At 44.2% G+C, this 24,726-nt stretch overlaps 1 protein-coding gene across 2 annotated transcripts in view; it reads left to right on the top strand.

Annotated features, from left to right (window-relative positions):
- GBE1 (1,4-alpha-glucan branching enzyme 1) overlaps positions 1-24,726 on the top strand; it is a 349,834-nt gene that overhangs the window by 134,628 nt on the left and 190,480 nt on the right. For both annotated transcript variants that reach the window (XM_060234428.1, XM_060234427.1), the window contains exons 4-7: positions 14,110-14,235; positions 15,278-15,413; positions 18,246-18,336; positions 21,541-21,750. In XM_060234428.1, the coding sequence (XP_060090411.1) occupies positions 14,110-14,235; positions 15,278-15,413; positions 18,246-18,336; positions 21,541-21,750 (563 nt within the window). The remainder of the gene's footprint in view (positions 1-14,109; positions 14,236-15,277; positions 15,414-18,245; positions 18,337-21,540; positions 21,751-24,726) is intronic.

The raw sequence follows: 24,726 nt of genomic DNA, 5'->3' as shown, positions 1-24,726 counted from the left end.
GCCCTCTTGTGCAAATTTTACAACTTAGTTTTGTAGTTAGACCCACCTCCAGTTAAGTGCACCTCCTATACCTGCAGTGCCTTGAATGAGACCAGTTGCAGAGAGGGTAGGCAAGTTGCTTCTAGTTCCATTCATTAAAAATGTTATTGTGCCAGAAAGCGCTATGCAAATACCATAAGGAAATGGTTAAAATACATTCTAACACTGGTACTCTTTATCTCAGTTAACTCTACCTCGCCATCTTAGTCAGTTCAAGATTCTCAGAGTCAGAAGCTTATGCATTTAAGGACCAAACTAGATGTGACAGCATCCTTGTGGCAAACAGTGGGGTGGGGTTAGATGCTTGTTTCCCACACATGCAAATGCTTTATCAAGTGTCAGAATTGCTGCCCCAGTGGCTGTTTCAGCTTTAGAAAAGATGTGTAGGGTGTGTGTGTGTCCTTGCAGCATTATTAAATTACTTTAAAATGGCAGCTGCATCCTCATGGTTTGGCTTTAAGGTAACAGTCCTAATCAGGTTCACATAGGCTGATTACAGACCAGCACTTTGGGTCAACTCAGAGACGCCTCTGAAGTTGACCCAAAAAAACCATCCAGACGGCAACATCTGCTGCCCGCCCCATACCGCAGTTACCCCACCCTCGAGGACGCTCCAACTGCCTTAAAAAGGCACCACTTGGAAAGTGGTCCCTTTTTACTGGGGCAGCTCCAAGGCAGTGCCCAGCCGTCTGGAAGGCCGGAGGGTGCCTTAAAGCACTTGGGGAGCCACGAGCGGGATGCATGAGCGTTCCAGATGCTCCCTGGCCACCCAAGGCCCGCCCCTTCTTCCAGCGCCGTCTGGAAGCTCCAGGGTGCTCTTCTTCTGGCCGGCTTTCTTCAGGGCGACTGCAAGCCACCCCAAACCGGCCAGCTGGTTTCAGCCTTCGAATCCTACTAGGCTTACTCTCAGGAAAATGTTCTTAGGTTTGCATTGTAAAACTCTTGATATTTATTGTATCATACAAGTTGATCCTAAACTACTTTTCAAAAATATCCAAATGGTCCACAATAATTTTAATTAAGTCTGTTCCGGATCACCAAAAGAGTTTAAATTTGATCTTCGTGGTCTCTGTGCCTCACACCACTGTTGGGATAATCGGTGCTTGTGTCGACCCCGACAGTGATCTCAAATCTCCAGAATTTTCTCTGGCATCCTTCCACTGCGCATGCCTAGGGACCCCACTGCAGATGTCCAGAGGAGGGCGCCATATTCCCGCCAGTTTCCTTATAATCGGGCGTGCGACAGGATGGTCTTCGCCTGAGCTTCGGTTGGTGATCTTTCCCTCGTGGCTCCTAAACGGAAAGAGAGAGGGTTTTTTTCTTCCTGTTTGTTATTTTCGCTACAGTTTTCCCTCCCTCCTACCCCCAGGGCCCCCTGGCCTATGTGGGGGTGCTTTAAGCGCTGTTCCCAGTGTGGAAGTAAGCTAACCCCGGCAGATGGACGCTCTCTTTGCTTAACCTGCCTGGGGAAATCCCACAGGATGGACATCTGCCCGCACTTTTTGAAGCTTACCAGACAGACGCGAAAAAACCACGTGGCTCGCCTGTAAGCTACCCTCCTTGCCTCCGCTCTCGTCTCCCAACCAACAGGCCAAAAGCAAGTGGATATGGAGGCCGAATTGGCGTCGGTGGTTGCATCTTCCCACCTAAACACGCCATTGAAGTCCGCACCGACACCATCCACACTGAGAACGGTCAGTATAGGACTGACGGCACCGAAAAGGACGATGTTGTCCTCACAGTCTTCTTCAGCTTCCTCAGCCAAAAAAAAGAAGGAAAAACACCACTTCAGGGATGAGAAGTCAAGACGATCTTCCTCCAAGGGACATAGCAACCCCTTACCGGGTTCGTCCCAACAGGGTCGCTCCACGCCCATTCTGGACCTGTCCTTGTCAACGTCAATGCCATTATACATACTGCAGTCCCTAGAGGACAGGTGGACTGCTCGGATGAAGGGCAAGAGGACATGGCAGATCCGGGCATGGTCGATACCGAACAGATCGATCTTACCCATCCTAGCAACCCTGACTCAGATTCTGCTCAGGGCAGTCAGCCTTCCACACCGAGGGAAGAGCCAACAACCCCGAAGCGGCCACGGGAGCTTCTACACCACCCGTCGGGACTGAACAGGCCTCTGGAGCCATACAAACCACCAGACCTGATCCGATTGCCGGATCTGTGCCAACCAGATCCATACTGACCAGATCCACAACCAGACTATCACTGTCCACCAATGTCACCAGCACCCCATTGGGATCAAAGGCCCTGGGGATACCCATACGAAGCATATCCCCCGTCCTTTCCGTGTATTCCACCTCGGGACTGGGACGCTCGATCTTCCACATCAACCAGACAAACTGAAAAGGTGCAGGGCGGAAGAGACACCATTGGTACTGAAACGTCCGAAACCCACAGCACCTTCGGGCTCGGAAAAGTCAGCATCTGGTGACGACCAATCATCCTCAGAGGGGGAATCTGACTTGGATCACACTGAAGATTCTCCTAAGGAACCAACACCAGCTGCACCTATAACTGAGGATGCCCCAATTTCACCATCCAAAGATCTAAAATCCTACGGAGAGTTGGTGTAGCAGATGGCCAGCATGCTAGGCCTTACTGTTAGCAATACAACCACAACCAGAGGTTACAAACCTTGTCTATGATATTGTCCAGAAGAACACGTCTACTGCAGTGGCCCTTCCTGTCACGGTGGTCCTACTGCAAACAGCAAAGCCTACGTGGGACAAGCCTGCTTTGACAGTAGCGTCGTTTAGAAGGCTTGACCACATGTATAAGGTACAAGAACAGGGGGTTGAATTCCTGTTCTCTCACCCCAAACCTAACTCCCTCTCAGTAACCTCATCCTCGAAAGGCAAACATGTCTACTCCACCCCATCCGACAAGGAAGGGAAGAAATTGTATACACTTGGCAGAAAATTTTACTCCACAGCAGCGTTCGGGATAAAAAACACCAACTACCTCGCATGCTTCAACAGGTATCAATATGTCATGTAGGACCAACTGTCTGAGGTCTTACCATCCCTCCCAGCAGAATCTCAGGCTAAAATCAAGAAAATACAAAGAGAGGGCATGGCTGTAGCAAAGCAGCAGGTAAATTCAGTCAAACATAACTTAGACACCTTCGACAAAACATGGTCCTCTGCAGTAGTGCTCCGCAGACACTCTTGGCTGAGGTCCACGTCGTTCTCTCCCGATATGAAGACCACAATAGAAGACCTACCTTTTGTTGGGATGGGCCTATTCCACTCCACTATGGACACAGTCCTGCAAGAGATTGATAAAAGTATTAAGGCCTCAAGAAATCTCAGCATATCCTCTGCAAACAAACCCTTTAAACAGAGACTTTGGTCCAGGAGAGGGTCCGCTCGCAGCTCACCAGAAGGATCATGGTGCTCACGCTCCTCCTCCTCCTCACAGCAACAGGAGTACCAACATAGGTCCAAGTTCAATGCAGCGGCACATTCACAGCAGAATGGGGAAATCCCCTAAACAGCCCAAACAGAGCCTTTGACTTGATCCCCAGTGAGCCTACCATAGAGGACCAGTTTTTTTTCTATCCACCTTTGCCTTTTTCTTCCAGCATGGCAACAGATCACTACTGATGCCTGGGTGCTATCCATAATTCAGCAGGCATACGCAATAGAATTCACACATTTCCCACCCCCTTCGGGGATAGTCTTTACCCCACCCAACTCTACCCTCATCCAGGAGGTCTCCTCACTGCTGAACAAAAAAGCCATAGAACCGGTGCCTTATCATCTCGTCGGCCGGGGATTCTACTCCCGGTATTTTACCGTTCCAAAGAGAGATGGTGGCCTGCACAATATCCTGGATCTGAGAGCCCTCAACAACTTCATACCGGTAAAGAAGTTCCGCATGACCACTCCCACACATATTCTCTCACTCCTTCAAAAACACACCTGGATGGCCACTATAGACCTCCAGGATGCTTATTTCCATCTGAGCATTCGTCTGGATCACAGACAATATCTCAGATTCATGATAGGCCAGGAACACTATCAATATACAGCACTCTCATTTGAAATATGTACAGCACTCAGAGTATTCACCCAAACAATGGTGGTGATTGTGGCATACTTGAGACTCCAGGGAATAGTGCTCTTCCTGTAAATAGACGACTGGCTCCTCATACCACATTCAGAGAAACAACTGAAATGCGACATAGACACCACAGTTTGCCTTCTGAACCATCTGGGATTGCAAGTGAACCACAAGAAATCACTTCTCACTCCATCACAGCTAGTACAATTTATAGGGACAGTCTTGAACTCCAAGAAGGCCAAAGCCTTCCTTCCACTACCGAGGGCTCTCGAATTTGCCAGACTGACAAGAGACATAGTAGCTCAACGTGTAGTTCAAGCCATTGTCATACAGAGACTTTTGGGCCTCATGGCAGCAACCACGGCAGTGATACCGCTAGCAAGACTCAGAATTTGAATGGTTCAGCTCTGGTTTCTGAGAAACTTTCAGCCTCTACGTCGTCATCAACAGAGATTGCTGGAGGTTCCCTTGTACCGGATCTCATGTGATGGACAGAGGAATCCAATCTCTTGGAGGGGATGCCATTCCAAAGCCCTGTATCCTCAGAGACCCTTACCACGGAGACCTCCCTTACGGGGTGGGGAGTGCACCTGAGAATATTCTCAGTGGGGTGCCTCTGGGAACCAAACCTGTCCACCCGACACATCAACTTCCTGGAGTTGACAGCAATTTGGCTCGCACTCAGATCCTTCTTACCACTGGTGAAAGGAAAGGTGGTGGCAATACAGACAGACAACACCACAGATAGCCCTCAGCTACGTAAACAGAGAGGATGGAACAGTATCCCGGAGTCTGTGCCGACTGGCCATACAGGTATGGGATTGGTGCATAGCCCACAAGATCTGGATCACAGCATCACACATTGCAGGAGACCAGAACATTCAGGCAGACTTTCTGAGCCGAGGCGGTGCAGTACTGCACGAATGGGTGTTGAATGACCGGTTCCTGAACATGGTCTTCGACAAATGGGGCACACCGATAGTGGATGTATTCGCAACCAGACTGAACAAGAAATGCCCCCTCTTCTGCACTCGCAATTGCAGAGATCCGGCATCCCTGGGAGATGGCTTACTAATCCCATGGACAGCTCATTTTCTGAAAATGTTTCCACCTATACCTTTAATAGCATGGATAGTCCACAGATTGATCAGAGATTGGGCAGATTGTATACTAGTGACTCTGTGGTGGCCTCGCCAACCATGGTTCCCCATACTTCTGCGCCTCAGCAGGGGTCAGTACCATCACCTTCCGGCAGCATTGGATCTACTCACAGACCAACTGGGATCAGTTCTCCATCACAACATACCACAACTGAAGCTCACTGCATGGAGAATTTCCCAGCATATTCCTGTCCCAGGGCACGGGAGGTACTGATCCATAGTAGGAAGATGACCACTAGGACATCCTATCACTACAAGTGGCAGAGATTCCTCAAATTCGTCAAGGAACCAGATTCCTGGGCAAGGACCTGTTCACTTCAGACTTTTTTTTCTTTTCTACTGGCCTTGAGCGAAGAGGGACTCTCTCACGCCTCAGTCAGGGTATACTTATCTGCAATTTCGGCACACCATGAGTGTGTCGAGGGAGTCTCTGACAGTAAGAAGTTCCTGAAGGGTCTTCTTCACATGTATCCTCCTGCCTCCAGAGCCATGGCAGCATGGGACCTTCAGCTGGTGCTGAATATGTTAACATGGAGGCCATTTGAACCAATGGCCATGTGTAGTCTGGACCTTTTGTCTTGGAAGATGGCACTATTAGTAGCCATTACTTCGGCCAGGAGAGTTGGAGAACTATGTGCACTACGTCATAATTCACCTTTCTTCTCCTTCCATGCCGAGGGGGTCACTATGGCACCCGACATCACCTTTCTGCTGAAGGTGGTTTCTATGTTCCATCTACAGGCCTCTATTGACTTACCGACCTTCTTTCCTAACCCTACTAATGATGAGGAGCGAAGGTGGCACTTATTGGACGTTCACAGGGCCCTCCTGTTCTACTTCAACTGCACCCAACTGTTTCATTCTACAATCTGTCTTTTTGTGGTGCTACAGCCAATGCTTTTAAGTCTGTTATTTTTGATGGGGAAATTAGCTAAGAGACTAGGTAGAGCGAATTAGGAGCGAAGATCTTTGCTTTCAATAATATGGAGTTCGAGTTTTCAGCCAAGAATAGTCCACGCAATTATATTTTTATAATGTTTACTTAAGATATGTAGCAAGAGGATTTACACACACACACACATACAGATCTTTGTACAAGCAATCAAAAGACTAAGAAATTAGAGGTTATTGATAGAGGAATTCAAGGGTTGTTGAAGCGGGTAATATTCACCTGATCCAGAAGAGGAGACGTTCATTCAGTGGAAAGTACACAGAGAGGAACGTGAACGACCAGCATAACGCACCCTATAGACCCAATTACAGGAGTAACGGGTGGTATAGACTGCAAAAGACACCCTACAGAATGCACACCGAGGTGGGTTTTTGACCCACACTATATAGGGATCCGACGGATGGGGTCGTTAGTTACCAGCTTTGATGTTCCATTGATGGCTATCTTGAATTGCTATGTTGGGAAACTTCGCACATTTTGCTAGGATGATAGGCTTGGGGCAATGAGTAGTTTGTTACCAGGTTTTGGCTGACACTCGGAAAGGGATCAAAGATTTTTAAGGGTAGGATCAATCAAATTATGCATTTGATTGGAGTTAGCAAGGTAGAAGTTTTAGGCTGGAGGAAGAGACAATTGGCAAGTAGCAGAAGATCAGAGTGAGAGTAATACTTACCCGCAGTTCCCATGTTGTTATGCATCCCGTTTGATCGGAGGCGCTGTAGGGGGAATGAGTGAGACTGAGCTAAGAAACAGACTTCAGGCGCCAACCAAAGCAAGCTCTCTACTGGGTCCACTCCACCTGTTTAGATGGAGTGTTTTCTTGGCCTGTCTTTGGTCGGACTCCATTTTGTTTAACAGAAGTAGGAGACCCCCTCTCTTTATTTGCACTGGGGTACTCCATTTTTATCAGGCAGCATCTCTCAGTAACAGTGGCCTGTGCACAGGATAAAAGAGGTGCTCGTATTTCCGCGCAAAGACTTTCCAAGCGGATAGTGGAAGCCATCAAACTGTGTTACTTCCTGGCCAAGAAACCCGTTCCTGGGCCAGTAAGAACTCACTCTACTCGAGCAGTAGCGGCCTCCACGGCATTCTTGAAGGGGGTGCCACTGCAGGACATTTGTAGGGCAGCCACCTGGGCTTCCTCCACGTCCTTTATCCAACGTTACGCTCTGGACACTTGTGTGAAGCGTAAGGCGCTAATGGGGAGCACGATTCTTTCTTCAATACATCAGTGAAGCCTGCCAGCCCCTCGTCCAGGTAGGGTACAGTTTGCTAATCTCCCAACAGTTTGAAACACAGAGACCATGAAAAAGATAAACAGGTTGCTTACCTGTAACTGATGATCTTCAAGTGGTCATCTGTGCATTCACACTACCCGCCCTCCTTCCCCTCTGCTGTCAGCCTTCTCTTTGAGGTTGTCCGGGGGTCAGAAGGAAACTGGCGGGAATATGGCGTCCTCCTCTGGGTATACACAGTGGGGTCCCTGGGCATGCACAGTGGAAGGACGCCAGAGAAAATTCTAGAGCTTTGAGATCACTGTCGGGGTCGACGCAAGCGCCAATTATCCCAACAGTGTGAATGCACAGATAACCACTCAAAGATCATCAGTTACAGGTAAGCAACCTATTTTTCTAAACCAGGAGTGTCAAATGTATGGCCCGAGGGCCAAATCAGGCCCCTGGAGGGCCTATCCTGCAAGCAACTCACTGTCATCTGCTTCCTTTTCTCTCTCTTGCTTCTTTCTATATCACAGCTTGCTTTGCCAGGCTTGCTCAATCACACAGGAGCTACAGAACAAAGTCTCTGTTTTCTCCATTGGCTGAAGCAACTTATGTACAAAAGCTCAAAATGCCCAATCATTTAATGTTTTCCCCTGGGTCATAGGCTCAAAGCATTGACCATGAGATTTCTGTAATGAATGTCAATAAATCAAAAGTAGGTTTGAAACTTACAGATATACACCTGAACAACATAAGAGTGCTACTTTGACCCAGATATTCATTTTCCCTTAAAGCAAACACATTCTTTCATGAATGGATTCTCATGCACTTTATTAGCATGTTACAAACCATGAACAATGTGGGCTGTATCATGATAAGACTGTATCTTTTCATCCCAGCAATAGATCCATTCCTTAAGTAGACAGTAAGTCTCATCTAGCTTTATATAACTGCTGTTTCTTAGTTGGGTCTTTAGTCTGAACAATTTACCACTCAGTGCATGCACTCTATTAAACACTCCCTGCTGCTTCTGGAACACCAATCCTGATTGTTGTTTTTGAAGCAAACAACTGCGTGTATTCTTCTGATTTTTCATGTACTGCTTATGTGTTTGTGTGTATATATATCTATATCTATACCCTATACTATACCCTATACTATACCTATACTCTAACATCAAACCCGGGCAGATAGAGCTCGTTAATGTAACACCTACCACCTGGAGGACTCGCTACTGGCGTCCTGGCTTACTGGGCCATGGCAGATGACCCCAAGGTGAAAGGGTGGAGCTAGTACTGTGCACACTGTGCCTCACCTAAAAATTCCTCTGCGCAGGCCTGAAGGGCATATCCATATCCACAACCCACAACACACCAAGTCCTGCAGCGATGGGCAAGGGGCGAAACGGCAGGTGGAAGATGCCACTGGAAGCCGCAGTCCCGATCCTGCATGTAGGCGGTTCAGGGTATTGGTCGCCTGATGCTGACCCGGAGACGAAAGCATCTTTCGGCAGCACCCTGAACGACCAAGCAGCCTTATCTAGGGACAGCACTGCTTGCTCCACATGGAGAGGGGCCTAGAAAAGGTGGCCTAAACAAAGCTCGTCTCCCCCACCCCAGTTGGCTAGCCACGGTCAACGGGCATCCTTACTTGCGGTCAAAAAATAACAACAAAGAAAAGGCATGCACCTGCCTCACAAAGTGTGCAAAGACTTAAGCTTGCGTGTTGGAACATCAGAACCATGCTTGACACAGTAGACAGTGGTCGCCCTGAACGACGCTCTGCTCTAGTTGCCCACGAACTTCTCAGGTTGAATATTGACATAGCAGCTCTCAGTGAGGTCCATTTCCCTGAGGAAGGTAGTCTTCAAGAACATGGTGCTGGCTATACCCTCTACTGGTCGGGTAAGTCAAAGGCTGAGAGCCGCCTTTCTGGAGTTGGCTTCATGGTCAGGAACTCCATTGCCTCCAAACTCAAAAACCTGCCAACAGGTCACTCAGATCGCATCATGTCCATGCGCCTCCCACTTCAAAACAAGCAGCATGCAACACTCTTCAGTGTGTATGCCCCAACTCTTCAAGCAGATCCTGCAGAAAAGAATAAGTTCTATGCTGATCTACGCAATCTCGTAAAGAAGACCCCTACAGAGGACAAGGTGATCATCCTTGGCGACTTCAATGCCAGAGTAGGTAAAGACTCGGAAGCCTGGAAAGGAGTACTTGGCAAACACGGCATTGGCAACTGCAATGATAACGGGCGCCTCCTGCTAGAATTCTGCACAGAGCACCAGCTCACCATCACCAACACTATCTTTCAGCAGAAGAACAGCCTGAAGACAACCTGGATGCACCCACGGTCCAAGCACTGGCACCTTATCGACTACATTCTGGTGAGCCAGAGAGACCTTCGAGATGTCTTACACACCCGAGTAATGCCCAGTGCGGAATGTCATACGGATCATCGTCTTGTACGCTGCAATCTCTGTCTTCACTTTAAACCCACACCCAGGAGAGGAGGTATCCCTCGAAGGAAGCTTCAGGTTGGCAGCCTTCAGTCAGTTGAAGTTAAAGCTGCCTTCCAGGCAAAACTCCAGTCAAGAATTGAGGACCCCAGTTGCCCCACAGACCCTTCTCCAGAAGCACTCTGGGAACACCTAAAAACTACCATCCTGTTGACCTCTGAAGAAGTCCTCGGGTTCTCCACAAGGAAAAACAAGGACTGGTTTGACGAGAACAATCAAGAGATCCAAGAATTACTAGCGAAAAAGAGATCTGCCTACCAAGCACATCTTGCTCAGCCCTCCTGTCCCGGGAAAAAAGCAATCTTTCGCGCTGCATGTAGCAACCTCCAGCACAAGCTTCGAGACATTCAGAACGAGTGGTGGACCAAGCTTGCAGAGAGAACCCAGCTGTGTGCAGACACTGGTGATTTAAGAGGGTTCTACGAAGCCCTGAAGGCAGTATATGGCCCATCATATCAGGCTCAGAGTCCCTTGCGTAGTGCAGACGGCCAAGTGCTCCTCACAGACAAGGCATCCATACTGAACCGGTGGTCGGAGTATTTTCAGGCTCTCTTCAGTGCCAACCGCGTAGTTCAAGATTCAGCAATCCACCTCACCCCACTTCAACCAGTGAAAACAGAGTTGGATGAGATCCCCACCCTAGAAGAGACTGTTAAAGCCATCAAGCAACTGAAAAGTGGCAAGGCAGCGGGAGTTGATGGAATCCCACCAGAGATCTGGAAGCATGGGGGCACAGTACTACATAGCACACTTCACAAAGTACTTGTCACCTGCTGGGAACAAGGCAAACTACCACAGGACTTTCGCGATGCAATCATCATCACTCTATACAAGAACAAAGGAGAAAAGTCAGACTGCTCCAACTACCGGGGGATAACTCTGCTCTCCATCGCAGGCAAAATCCTTGCCAGAATACTCCTGAACAGACTGGTGCCCACCATTGCAGAAGAACTCCTCCCAGAGAGTCAGTGCGGCTTCAGAGCTAACAGGAGCACCACCGACATGGTATTTGTTCTCAGGCAGCTCCAAGAGAAATGCAGGGAACAGAACAAGGGTCTATATGTGTCGACCTTACCAAAGCTTTCGATACCGTTAGCAGGAAAGGCCTGTGGCAAATTTTGGAACGTTTAGGATGTCCCCCAAGGTTCCTCAGCATGATCATCAAGCTACATGAAGACCAGCGAGGCCAAGTCAGACACTGCAACGACCTCTCGGAGCCCTTCCCAATAGGCACAGGTGTAAAGCAAGGCTGCGTTCTCGCGCCAACTCTCTTTACGATCTCCTTTAGCATGATGCTTCAAAGAGCCGCTGTAGATCTAGATGATGACGATGGTGTCTACATCCGCTATCGCACCGATGGCAGCCTGTTCAACCTGAGGCGACTAAAGGCTCACTCCAAGACAATGGAAAAACTCATCCGAGAGCTACTATTTGCTGATGATGCTGCACTCGTCTCCCACTCGGTATCAGCTCTGCAGCATATGACGTCCTGCTTTGCAGAGGCTGCCAAGCTATTCGGCCTAGAAGTTAGTCTGAAGAAGACAGAAGTTCTCCACCAGCCTGCACCCCAGGAAGATTATCACCCTCCCTGCATCACTGTGGGTGAATCAGTACTGAAGACAGTCCAGCAGTTCAGCTACCTGGGGTGCATCATCTCCTCAGATGCCAAGATTGACAAGGAGATCGACAACAGGCTGGCAAAGGAAAACCGTGCATTTGGCCGACTGCACAAAAGAGTGTGGAGCAACAAGCACCTGAAAAAAGGCACAAAGATCAATGTTTACAAAGCGGTTGTGATGACAACCCTCATCTACGGCTCCGAATCGTGGGTTTTATACCGTCATCACCTGCGACTCCTTGAGCGCTTTCATCAGCGCTGCCTTTGCACCATCCTCAACATCCACTGGAGTGACTTTGTGACCAACACTGAAGTCCTCAAGAGGGCGGAGGTTACAAGCATCGAAGCACTGCTGTTGAAGAGGCAGCTGCGCTGGGCAGGGCATATTTCTAGGATGGAAAACCACCGCCTTCCCAAGATTGCTCTGTATGGCGAACTTTCCACCGGCCATCGAAATAGAGGGGCACCAAAGAAGAGGTACAAGGACTCCTTGAAGAAATCCCTTGGCAAGTGTCTCATCAATCATCACCAGTGGTCTGACCTAGCCTCAGATCGCAAAGCATGGAGGCACACCATCCACCAGGCTGTCTCTTCCTTTGAGAACGCACGCATAGCTGGTCTTGAGGACAAAAGGAGATTGAGGAAGAATCGCACTGCTACAGCACCAACCCCAAATCAGACTTTTCCCTGCAGCCACTGTGGCCGGATCTGCCTGTCCCGCATTGGTCTTGTCAGCCACCAGCGAGCCTGCAGCAGACGTGGACTATTGCACCCTTCTTAAATCTTCGTTCGCGAAGTCAAGCCGAGAGAGAGAGAGGGGGGGGGGATATCTATATCTGCAAGACTAGATGCATTAAAAGGGAGATATTTCTACAAACCTTCTTTAAAAATCTCAGAGCCCTCCAAAAAAAGGTGAAGTGATGTGTGTACCTGGCAACATAAGTATCACTGAGGTAACAATGGAATTTTAAAAAACAACAAAAAACATGTTGACTAGAGTCTTGAAATATCACCATTAGCTTTAATGGCAACCTGATAACAACCAAGCATTAAGAAAAAGGTATGTGGAGGGGGAGAGGATAGCAAGAGAAAGCGGCAAAAGACGGGAAAGCAGCAATGGAAGGGTGGAAGAAAAAGCTTATCACTGTCTGGAAAGTTGTGGGGAGAGACAATGCTGGGGTGTGCAACAGGAGGGAAACTGGTGGGGTGGGGATTTGTATTTTTCCTTCCTTCACAAGTTCTTGCAGGTCCCTCTCTTGAGATTCTTAATTGCCAAAGCAATTAAGTGGGTACTCTCTCTATACTTTGGAGAAAGTTCATACTCTTGATCTTAGTTGGTAGCCTCCACTTTCATTGTTTGAATAAATAGAAAGGGTCTTCTGTAATGCTGGAAACTACTGAAGATAGCGCTTTTGCAGAAGTCAAGAGAAACAGAGCTCTCTTTGAGTTCTTCTGTTGTTTTGTACTTAGCATCAGGGGAATCTAGTGGAGAGGTTGGTTTCAGGATTCTGGAGAACAGATGAAATAAGGCAGAAATGGAAATAATTGTGTGTCTTTAAACCACATGGATTTTTAAATGTGGAACTCAGAGTTTTGGATGTGAGATTTTCCAGTCCTTGGTTTTGTTAGCGGTATCTATCAAAAATGGTCCTTCTGTGGTTGACTGAAAAGCACCCTATTTGTAATGTACAGAACTACTTACTATGCACAGGCTTCCCCCTCTCATAATATGTTCCTGATGCCATTAGCAGATATTGTATTAAGTTGGTGGCATGGTAGGGATCACTTTCTGTGGAAAGGCAGGTTTGGGTAACATCCCTGTGGCAATTGTATTATGTCCTGCCCCTAAAACATTCTCAGCCCAGTCTTTGGACACTACTGTATAAGACAGTACCAACCAATGTTCCCTCTAAGCTGAGTTAGTGTGAGCTAGTTCACAGATTTTTATCCTCTAGCTCGCAAATTTTTGCCTTAGCTCAGGAAGGATTACTCCAGAGCACAACAATTTATCCAGTAGCTTACAACTTAAATGCCAGTAGCACACAAAGCAGAACTTTTGCTCACAAGACTCTTCAGCTTAGAAGGAACATTGGCACCAACAACTTCTTGATTCAGTGATTGCCATGTTTTGCCTGCTGTTTCATTTGCTTTCACTGCAATTCAAAAGGAGGTTATAAATGGTTAAACAATTGCAAATTGCAATTTTGTCGTATATTCATTGGTTAGGACTAGGTATTATGGTTGTAACCGATACCATTAGCTGCTTCTCCTCTTCTTCCTCCTCCTTCTCATCTAGTAGCATTTAGTAACACAAAATGTATGGCATTAAATCACTGTATTGTGAGTTCTCCATTCCCTCCATACTTCCTTGGTTACTACTTGTGGAGTGGGGAAACACACAGTGCAATTATGTCCTATTGTATACTTGTATGCATATGTTTTACTGGAGGAGAGATTAACCAAGATGCAGAAATGCTGCTGTTCTCATGTTTGCTTAATTTTTTTTTTAAATATAGGTAGTGATACGAAGCCAAAATGGAGAGATTCTCTATCGCATTTCTCCTTGGGCAAGATATGTAGTTCGTCAAGACACCAATGTGATTTATGACTGGATACACTGGGAGCCACCAACCCCATACAGAGTAAGCTATTCTAAAAATGTTAGCTGTTTGGTGGAGAAGATGGTGGTGATGACCCTTACAGACAGTAGTGATAAAATTAGCAAGCTTCGTGCATCATGTTTCCAACTCTTGTGTTTCCCCCGTTTTCAACTCTAAGTTCCCCCAGAAGTGTAGCAGGGGTTCCACAGTGAGAAGAGTAGAAATGGCGGGAAGTGCACCGTTGCTTTCCTTTTGCAGTTTGCAGCCACACAAGAGCATTTTGTATGTTTCAGGGCACAAAGTTCAGTTTTGAACGAGGCAGTGGAGAGTCCAGTATCCTATGTGAACTGAGAATTCACATTACCTTGCACCACACAATACTTCGCAATATACAAAAGTTCACTAGCAGACAAAGGAATATGGAAAAGATTCTCTAATGGGAGGAAACATTATTTTGAAGTAATGAGAACAAGATCACAGTGAAACATTATTTATTTATTTATTTATTTCTGTAAATTTATAGTCCTCCCTTTCCCATAGTGGGCTCAGGGCGGATTCCAACATGGTAAAACAATTAAAACCAACAACAGTTAAACAGTAGAACAGTTAAAACAGTTAAGAAATTAAAACAGCTAAGCCATTAGCTCAGAATTCATTTAAGGCAGCATGGATGGTGTGGACACATAAATTAAGACATACTTGTCACAGCTTAGGTGTCCAAAAGATGTCAACTGTATCGGCCAAATTTTTAGCAATCAAGATTGCACTTTATGAACATCTCTGAGGGAGGCTGTGGATAAAATATCCCAAGATGCCAGCTGAATATGTGAATGCTTCAGCTTCTGGCTGTCTGCAAAGACTGCCCTGTCCAAAAGGGATTTGTGAAGGAAAGTTACACAGGCTGCATCAGTTTGAAGACTATTGTATTTCTTCCTTTTCCAGTTTATGTGATTTGATGTACAACCCTTGCATTCATCATAAAGTGAAAATACGCTGGTTCAGATTTTAACACAGTTTCCAATTCTTGTCTAATATATCTGAGAGCTTCTCACATTTTATTCCCAAACCATTTTCCACTGTGTAGCGGAAACATCCTGTTCCTAAGAGGCCTAAAAGCTTAAGGATCTATGAATCTCATGTGGGAATTGCTTCCCCTGAAGGGAAAATAGCTTCATATAAAAACTTCACACACAATGTACTTCCGAAAGTCAAGGATCTTGGTAAGTAATATCTGAGGCTTCTTCTGAGATAAATTTTTAATGAGCCCTGTGCTTTTATTAGAAAAGCACATTTTGAGAGGTTGTGGATTGTCTCCATGTTGATATTTAATGCATCATAGCAGTGCATTTTAGTATACTGAACATTCATTTCTAATGAATTAATGGTGTTGCTTTTTAAAAGGCTGTGAAAAACACTTGTGGACCAGACATCTTGGATCATTTGTAGTGTACATCTAGAAATAAAGTTCTAGTTGCAATTATTAGTGTAATTTGTATCTATTTTCCTGCATCTCTGGGACACCACATTCTTGCTAGCAAAGTCACAGAAATCACTAAATATTTTATGTATATTTTTGAATCTCAAATAGAAAGAATACTATCAAAGGATTCAGTAACTAATATATTGAGTAATTTTGTTTTTATGCTTGTATAATTATATATGCACAGTACAGAAAAGAGATTCCTGTGTCTACATCCTAACTGCAGGAAGAGTTTTAAATAATTCCTTTGAAAGTTCTAGATCTGAGTCCAACAGCACCCTAGCAGACCAATGAGATTTTGGAGAGTCAAAGTTCCCTTCATCAGTGCCAATGGTCACCAGTGCCAATATCTTATGAAGAGAGCTTTGACTATTGAAAGCTTATATCTCAAATATCTTAACGGTCTCTAAATGCTACTAAATCTAGCTCTTCTACTGCAAGCCTATGCAGCTACCCTCTGAAACTATATTCTGGGAGTTTTTCCTTTTTGTACAGTATTAAAATACAAGTGTGGCAATAACAAGGATGTGGAGGGGTAACATCATTTCTCCCTATCCCTTCCCCCACATTTCCTTTTTCTTTCCTACTAGCAGCTTCCTTCTCCCATGCTTCCTTCACCCCTTGCAATTTATCAACCAATCTTTTATCTCCCTCCCCAGTCTTCAGTTTTAGTTATTACTATTTACATTATTCATACTCCACCTTTCTCCACAATGGGAACACAAAGCAACCTACATTATCCTCTTCACCTCCATTTTATCTTTGCAACAACCCTGTGAGGTAGATTAGGTTAAAAGAGAGTGAGTGGCCTAGGATTACTGAGCAGTCTTCCATGGCAGAGTGAAGAGGTTAAAACTGGACCTCTCAGATCCTAGCCCAACACTTTAACCTCTACACCACAGTGGCTGTCAGCTTTCCCTTCTTCCTTTTCCCTAGCAGTCTCTCCCTGGGAAAAGTCTGGCAAAGTTGCAAAAGTTGCTTGGTAGCAAGACACTCAAGTGAGTTTTGTGGTGGCACAACAGGACTCAGCCAAATTGTACAAGTCAAGTGGAGGATATTGCTGGGCTGAGGAAAATTGTGAGATATCAGATGTTCACACTTTGGGGAGTTGTATATATTGCATGGCTGCAAGTAGCCCACTGGTTGCTGAGGGGCCAGTCAGTCTTCCCTACAGGGCTAGAGTAACAAGAGAGGAGGTGGGATTGCATATCCCTGGAAAGAGCTCTCCCCTTCGCCCCTGCAATTTACTGACACAAATAAAGGTTTAAAGGCTGGCAACATTGTTGTGGTTGTCCAGCACCCCCACAATGATCACTAAGATCTTCCTTAAAGGTATAGTTACTGCTTCTATTATTTAGGGACATTATAACCCTCTATTTTTAAATTTTAGATTATTATGTAAACTTGGGGGTTTTATGTCTTGTTTGCTCATGGCTCCATTCTCTCGTTTTAAGTATCCATAGATGGAACTGTGTAGAGAGTTATACATATTGATAATATTCAGTGCTAAAAAAGAAAGCATATGAATGTCAAGTGTGCTGGTATAGTGTAATACTATGCATGTTTATATAGAAGTAAGTCCCAGTGAATTTAGTGTGACTTGCTCTGTACTAAGTTTAAGATTGCAGTTTACAAAAACAATCATTTTCATAGCTACTTAGAAAAAAAAATTCCATATTATTTAACAGCTTACCCCTGAGTAAGTGTCCTTAGAATTCCTGCCTAAGTTATTGAGCAGATGGCCTCCACCTCTTGGTTCTTTTAAGTTAAAACTAAGAATCAAGAGAAACTGTGGCCTCTGCAGACTATCAAACAGATCTGAAGGTTATCCTCTGCCTGTAATCCCTTCTTGGTGGCTGAAAGGGCATTTATTTGCTGACATAAAAGTTAGTTTAGTAAAAGATTTGTTTTAAGTGCTGTGGTTTCATCATTAAACTGTTCTTTTCCCTTCAGATTTCCTTCATTTAAAATCACAGAAACATTTTGGGTTGGATAAGGGACAAAAAGAAAGGTTTTTCTTTTCCTTTGGTCCTGAGCTCATTCAGTGAGCTTCAAAGTAAAATTCCATTGCTTTTATGTTTGTTCTTTTAGAGAGATTCCTTCAGGGAAATGAATTGGGAGTAAAATATGTTAAAAATTAGGTAGAAATTGAATATGTTTGAAACATTAAGGGAAGCAGAAGATTTTAACATGTATAAGAACTCAGTCTTTTTTCACTCTTTTATGATCAATGTTGTAAATATAAAAAGTGCAATTGACATTCAGGACATGCAGATTGTCATAGTTCATATTATGAGTCAAATTAAAACTATATTTACATATTAGTATCACTTCTTACAAGCCAATATTTCAATAGACCTAGGGGATCACTTGAGAAATTGACCTTTCCAATTTGGATGGGAAGTCAGTTTTCTTTCACACTTTTTGGGAAGAACAATATTTTGTTCTTATAATTATACCTTTTTACTAAATGGAACACTTCCTCCTTCCATCTAAAAGCAATAATTAGTAATTAGGACTGCAAAAAAAATGGAGCTTTTGCTGACTTTTTGATCTTTCTTCTTAAATACAGGCTATAACTGCGTTCAGTTGATGGCTGTTATGGAACATGCGTATTATGCCAGTTTTGGTTACCAGGTCACAAGTTTTTTTGCAGCATCAAGGTATGTTATGCAGTATCCTTGGAATGATTTTGTCTTTTTTTCCTAAAATTTTCTTTTACCTTTCCCCATCCTCCTCTCAAGTAGGAAACTGTCTGGAAGTTCTAACATCCAAAGTAGCAAAAGCTAAGAAGGGGTATTACACATTCCTTACAATCTGTATGAGGATCTACCCTTTATTTTAAAGATTTTAAACAGCACAACCTTTGTATGTGTTCAGGATTTGTTTTTCAGCTCTGAAATTCCTCTCATGTGTTTTGAGTTACTACAATGCTAAGATCACATTCTGAATTGACTTTTAAGATTGCAACACTTCTAGACATGCATGCACACAAACATACACAAACACATGTACATTAGCTGAGGTTGTCCTTCAAAGGGCAGCTGCTGTAAGAGCCCTCTCAGCCCCACCCACCTCACAGGGTGTCTGTTGTGGGGGAGGAAGATAAAGGAGATTGTGAGCTGCTCTGAGACTCTGAAATTCAGAGTGGAGAGCGGGATATAAATCAAATATCATCATCATAAGCATAGCTGCTTCCTGTTTTGTTCTTTCCCCCCACCTTATCGGATCCTGTGATTCTAACTTAGGTGAATTGCACCCTATTGAGTAGATTTTGTTGGAATGTTATATTAGTTTTCATTCTAGAGCTCTGACCTATTGTATTTATAGAAGTTTCCTTTATCTGATTTCATGTGAAGACCTATTGACTGCAGAACTTGAAACAGTACAGTAGTGCAGTGGAAAGAATGGAGAACAAAGCAGTTCTCATGGTGCTGATGAGATGTTTAAAGGGTATCTTAGGAGCTTGGTTTCTTTGTAATCAGAAGTTTCTGAACTATTATTGAATACAGAGATAATTCATTTCTCCTCCTGAAATACTTGCTTCTGCTCTCCTAAGACTCATCCTTCTGTATATGTATACTATTGAAACTCATGCAGTATGAGTTGCATGATAAGTTGTGCAAGGTTTTTAAAGTATCAGCTTTAACATTTCCATTGTGAAATGTACATAATCATTTTTTTTTTCATCACTGAAAGTGGGCACATAATGGAAAGACTTCTCAAATACATGCCACAGAGTTTGTAGGAGTAACATTTACATCTGATAGCTGATGGCATTTAGGTGGATTAGGACGTCCAGATTTGGGGAAGATTTACATTGCTATAGATCAGTGTAGCAGATTAACCTTAACAATTTTTGGTTTGATATAACCAAGTGCCAGCAACTTGGAGAACTTCAGTATCCTATATTAAAGAGAGTTTCATGTCAAAAACAGGAAAAAGGAGAAGGCTGCAGCAGTGCGTATAGCAAGACTTTAAGGAATGGAAGAAAATGCTTTGTGTAAATGAATAAATAAAAATCCGTCTTTCCAATGCTCCGCCATTGGAGGTGTTGGAGGAATGTCCTTTGCTTTATTGCTGATGATGACTATTAGCAACAGAGAGAAGTGCTCAGGCATGAATACTTGTTAATCTGAATTTGCCTTGTGTACTTATTCTCCCAAAACATTTTTCTCCCCCTTCCACATACCAGAATCATTCAAACTAAAAAAAAGGCCTTGCTTAAAGGAATCCATAAGAAGCCCAGTTTTCCTTAGAGAAGCTGCACCTTTGACCATGTGTTCTTAGCCTGATAGCTTATCCACCATGTGTTGTTTTTTTTAAGATGCAAGGAAGAATTTCCCCTCCCATAAAGGATTTAGGAGTACATGGTGTGAAATGTACATAATCCTCCTCCTTGCCAGCTCACTGTTTTCTTTAATATATGGTTAATATGTGTAAGCTGAAAAAAGAAAAAGGGAAGGTTTATAATTGTTACTTTAAATATCATGAGGTGCAAAAACAATTTGAGAGAAAAGTGAGTGATATTTTTTCTTATACTTGCAATCACCTCTGTTTTTAATGTTGCCAACAGAATGCATGGTCTAAGTGTAAAGTAGATTGTGAGGCTTCTCCTGTTCCCACATCACGTGCAGGGAAACCACCTTTCTGACCCATTTTGAGAAGGGGGACTCCCCAGGCCTTTACATGGGAAAGAAGGGGGTTGCATCACTTCCTCCTGATTGCGTTCAGCCCATAACACCACACCTGGGCTGGCCAACACTTTCTTCTGTGGCCTGTTCTTGGAGCCTCTCTTTTAAAGGCAGTCATCCTGCCTCAATCCAGAAAGCTCTCCAGTCTGTCCCTGGCTCCTCTTTCCCCAGTCTTCCTGGGAGTGGCTTGGCCCTTTCAATATTGAAGGGCCCAGCCACCCATATCCCCGTCTTCCACCCATTGGCCATTCCCTCTGAGGTTTGATGGCATGTCTGAACCCAACCCCTACTTGAGCCAGCCACTCAGCCTGTCCTAGCTGTATGAAGGAGCATTTTTGGCCTCCTTTCTCACTGACACTCAAGTAGGATTATACAGATCTGAGGCAATATTAGCTATATAGCAATCTTTTTTCCCCTCCAGCTTTTGTTATTTTTTATTAGATCTCTATCTCAAAAGTATGTAGAGTGTCAAAATAATATATAAGCAACAGAAACTACTATTGGTCCATCTAGTCTAGCATTGTGTCCTGTGGCAGCTTTTCTAGGTTACAGGAAGATGTCCTCCCCTGCCTTGCTACCTAAGACCCTGTAATGAAAGGTATAAAGAATGTTTCGACTAGGTATGGGCACAAACCAGGAAAATTGAAGTTTGCCTAGCTGCCTGCTGCAAAGTAAAAAAAAAAAACAACTAGCTGTTTGAAACAGCATAATAGGAGCTCTCTTGGTGGCAGACAGCATTGCCTGTTGAGCTTTGGAGGCCACTGTTGGTGTTTCAGGGACTGCAGAAGTGCATCGCCTGTTGCTTTCATGATTAATTGATTGGTGCCAGCATGTCTTCTGCACAAACTGCCAACATGAACTGCATGAACCACCTTGAAAACCATGGAGATTTGTGAGAGGTTCATTGCAGATGCGCTCACACAACCCGCGGCTTCACGAACCACTAATCGAGCAATTTTCATGACAAATTTAGTTTTGTGATAAGGTTCATGCCCATCCCTAGTTATAATCATAAAGCTTATGAACTATGTTCAAGCTATGGATCTTATGTCACACTATGTTTGCATTTTCATTAGTAAATATAATAGAAATATGTACAGTTATAATGAATTAGAAAACCAATATAAAACATAACTTCTTCATTATGTAATTTGAAATGTTTGTACATTTTAGTCGTTATGGACCACCAGATGATTTGAAGGAACTCATCGATGTTGCCCATTCAATGGGGATTATTGTTCTGTTGGATGTTGTACATAGTCATGCATCAAGCAATTCAGAAGATGGCCTGAACAAATTTGATGGCACGGATGCAGCTTTTTTCCACTCTGGTCCTAGAGGAACACACTCACTGTGGGACAGTCGCCTTTTTGACTATGCCAAGTAGGTATAAGTAACCTCTGAGGTTATTTTCTATTTATATATTTGGGTGTCTGTGTGTGTGGCTAACAGATAATTATAAACTAGGAATAAGGCCTGTTGTGGAGAAAAAAAATACAATAGGCTCTAGAAAGAGGCTCTGTCTTTCCACCCATCCAAGTGAAGGCATTAATTCCCCCACCCTCCAACCTCAGGGGGAGTTGATCTCTACCATCTGAAGAGCAGGTTGTAATTTTGAGTGTCTCCAGCTCTCACCTGGAGATTGGCAACAGTTGTTCCCCAAGAGGAGGTGGCTAGTTTGGAGGGTGCAGTCTATGACATTGGACCTGTCTGAGGTCCCACTCTTCAAACCATTGTCTACAGGCTCCAGCCCTCAAATCTCCAGGAATTCGCCAATATGGAGTTGACAACTGCTGAGTCACACTGACTGTTATACGGTGGCTGCTGCTGAACAGGAGCAAGCAACCAGGCCTAGTTAAGTCATGCCAGTCAGATGGCATCAAGTCTCCCAGAGGTTGCTGCAAGGCCTAGGGTAGCCAACCTCTAGGTGGAGCCTGAAGATCTCTTGGGATCACAACTGAACTCCAAACAACAGATCTCTTTCTCCATCATGGAGAAAATAGCTGCTTTGGAGGGTGAAGTGTGTCCCGTTCTATTAACCTGAGACATCTCCCTTTACTGACAGAAGTTGGTTGCCTAGCAACAGCCTCTGGCTAGGGGTGAGGCTGAAGGGAGGAGGAAGAGAGTGAGAGACAGAAAAGAGCCATGGCTGTGAGGAGATGCTCCCAGTAGGGCCAGGCCTTGCCACCTAGTTGCATTACATCAGCAGCTGTTCCTTGGCTATTTCTACTGCTTTTGGAGGCTGCATGTGCTGGGAGGCCATCTGTGTGGGCCATTGATGGGGCAGCAGAGGTCTGTTGCCAGCAACACTTTTCATGAGGCCAGTTGACAGAAAGAAGAGTTGGAGATGTGTCTATCTCTGAGGTAAGACTGTTTTGGTGGTTTGTTCAACATTTCTGAGCCTGCAGTAGATGGGAGCAGGGAGTCAGCCAGTGGGAGGCCAGAAACAGGGTCAGCTCTGCTACTAGGCAAACAAGGCAATGGCTTAGGGTGCTGACCTTCTGGGGGCACCAAATTGTGACCTGGCATCATTTTCAATGCATGGGTGGGACAGTTCATCATTTTGTATGCAGAAAGAAAGTGAACAGTTGAAAAGGGATGAGAGTTATGGATGGGGTACACTAAAAAATAAGGTAAGCAGCTGCTTGGGAGAGCAGAACTTGAGGAGGGTGGCAGCATGGTAGAACATGTTGGGCGTGGCTTATATTGGTTCCACACCCCTTGGCTGCCTTGCCTCCCAGGAAGAAACTTAAGTGGTGCCCTACTCTGTCTTACTCCTGAATTCTAGTGTATAGCTGTACAGGTCAGGTAGGTGGTGACAGTTTGTCATCTCTACACTGCACTCCTCTGCCTCAAATGTAATCAATTACCAGCCAGAGTCTATGAGTTGGGGAAGTGATGATATTTATTGTGTGGGGGGGATGATTTCAAGAACTGTTTCAAGAACTGTTTCTTGCCATGTATCAGTATAACCAATATTTATGTATGCTTGTCTGCTTTGCACTGTTATGTATTTGAAACAATGCTGTGAGTACTCTATCTGCCCTGGGAAACGTTCCTCGGTGCAGCTGTGAAGGTCATCTGTTATCTGTTCAACCAGAAACTAACTTTCATTTCCTATGAAAGCAGGTTTTGAACTGATGTGGGGGGAGAGTACCTGACTGGGGGAAACTTCTTGAATTAATAGTTATGCCTAACTGCTTCACGCCTGAATGATTACGTGGTTAATGATAGTGAGGTATAAATGTAATGCTTGACCCTAAGGGGGCAGTTCTAACAAAAGAAGTCTTGGCTGTGAACATGAAGCTCATTTAATAAAAACCTTATTTGATTTATCTCAAAGAGCTTGAGTTAATGAGAACTGCACAATTCCAGTGACTCCTCAGAAAGATACAAAGATTTCTTCCCTTAGACTGAAAGAGCATGACCTACAGTAAAGCTCTTCTTGCCTATAAATTACTTGAGTGATGGTATTTAGTTTATAATTTGCACTAAGTATGATTGTTTTATGAAATGTTGTGCTTCAGTAACTTTCCTGATTTCTAATTGTCCCTCTTGCTTGTTGGGCACTTTAGATATAGTTATGTACTTGGTTTCTGCATTTTGTGGTTGAGGGGTGGGGAGGGGGGAAATTGACTGTTATACTTCACTTCATTTGTGCTTTCAATGTTGTTAAGACCTGCTTGTATTTTTATCTGTATATAGATTTGTCCTGGGGGATGGAGCTGCTTGTCTCTATTCCTGACTAGACAGTGTTTCTCTAGTTAGGACCTGTGGATAGTTTTTCCCCAAAAAATTCTTTTTTAACTTGCTTTAGTTCTACATTATATTGATTGGATATTAGCTAAGTAATTGCTTAGTGTGGTTAGAGAGGAAGAGGGAGGGGGGACACAGTTAAATGCAACATTTTCATAAGGATTTCTTCATAGATAATAACTTTAGAACTTAATAGATTTTAATAGTGTTCTTAGGATATTGTTTAACATTGTATTAGGGGTAAAGGTTTTCTGGTATTGTTCTTTTTATTTTATATATCTTTCAATTTATAATTCATTAATTACTATAATATTTTTATACATATGTCTAAAAGAATTAATTAATATTAATAATCAATTATTTATCTCTCCTATTTCCAATGGCTAGATGAGATAGGTTTAATCATTATTGTATTGATTGTTATTTGAACGGATTTAACAATAAGGGAACGGGAGGGGGGAGAACCAGGGTGTTTATAGTAATGTGTAGTGAATTTTGGATTTTTTTTTTGTTTCTCCATTTAAGATCCAATTAATTACGTTAGGTTACTAACTCACTTAGGTGACCTCATATGACGGGGTATTTTTATTATTAGATTCTTTA

The sequence above is a fragment of the Heteronotia binoei genome, chromosome 3 (assembly GCF_032191835.1).
Source record: "Heteronotia binoei isolate CCM8104 ecotype False Entrance Well chromosome 3, APGP_CSIRO_Hbin_v1, whole genome shotgun sequence".
NCBI classification, from domain to species: domain Eukaryota; kingdom Metazoa; phylum Chordata; class Lepidosauria; order Squamata; family Gekkonidae; genus Heteronotia; species Heteronotia binoei.
This window is presented reverse-complemented; position numbering and strand designations above follow the sequence as displayed.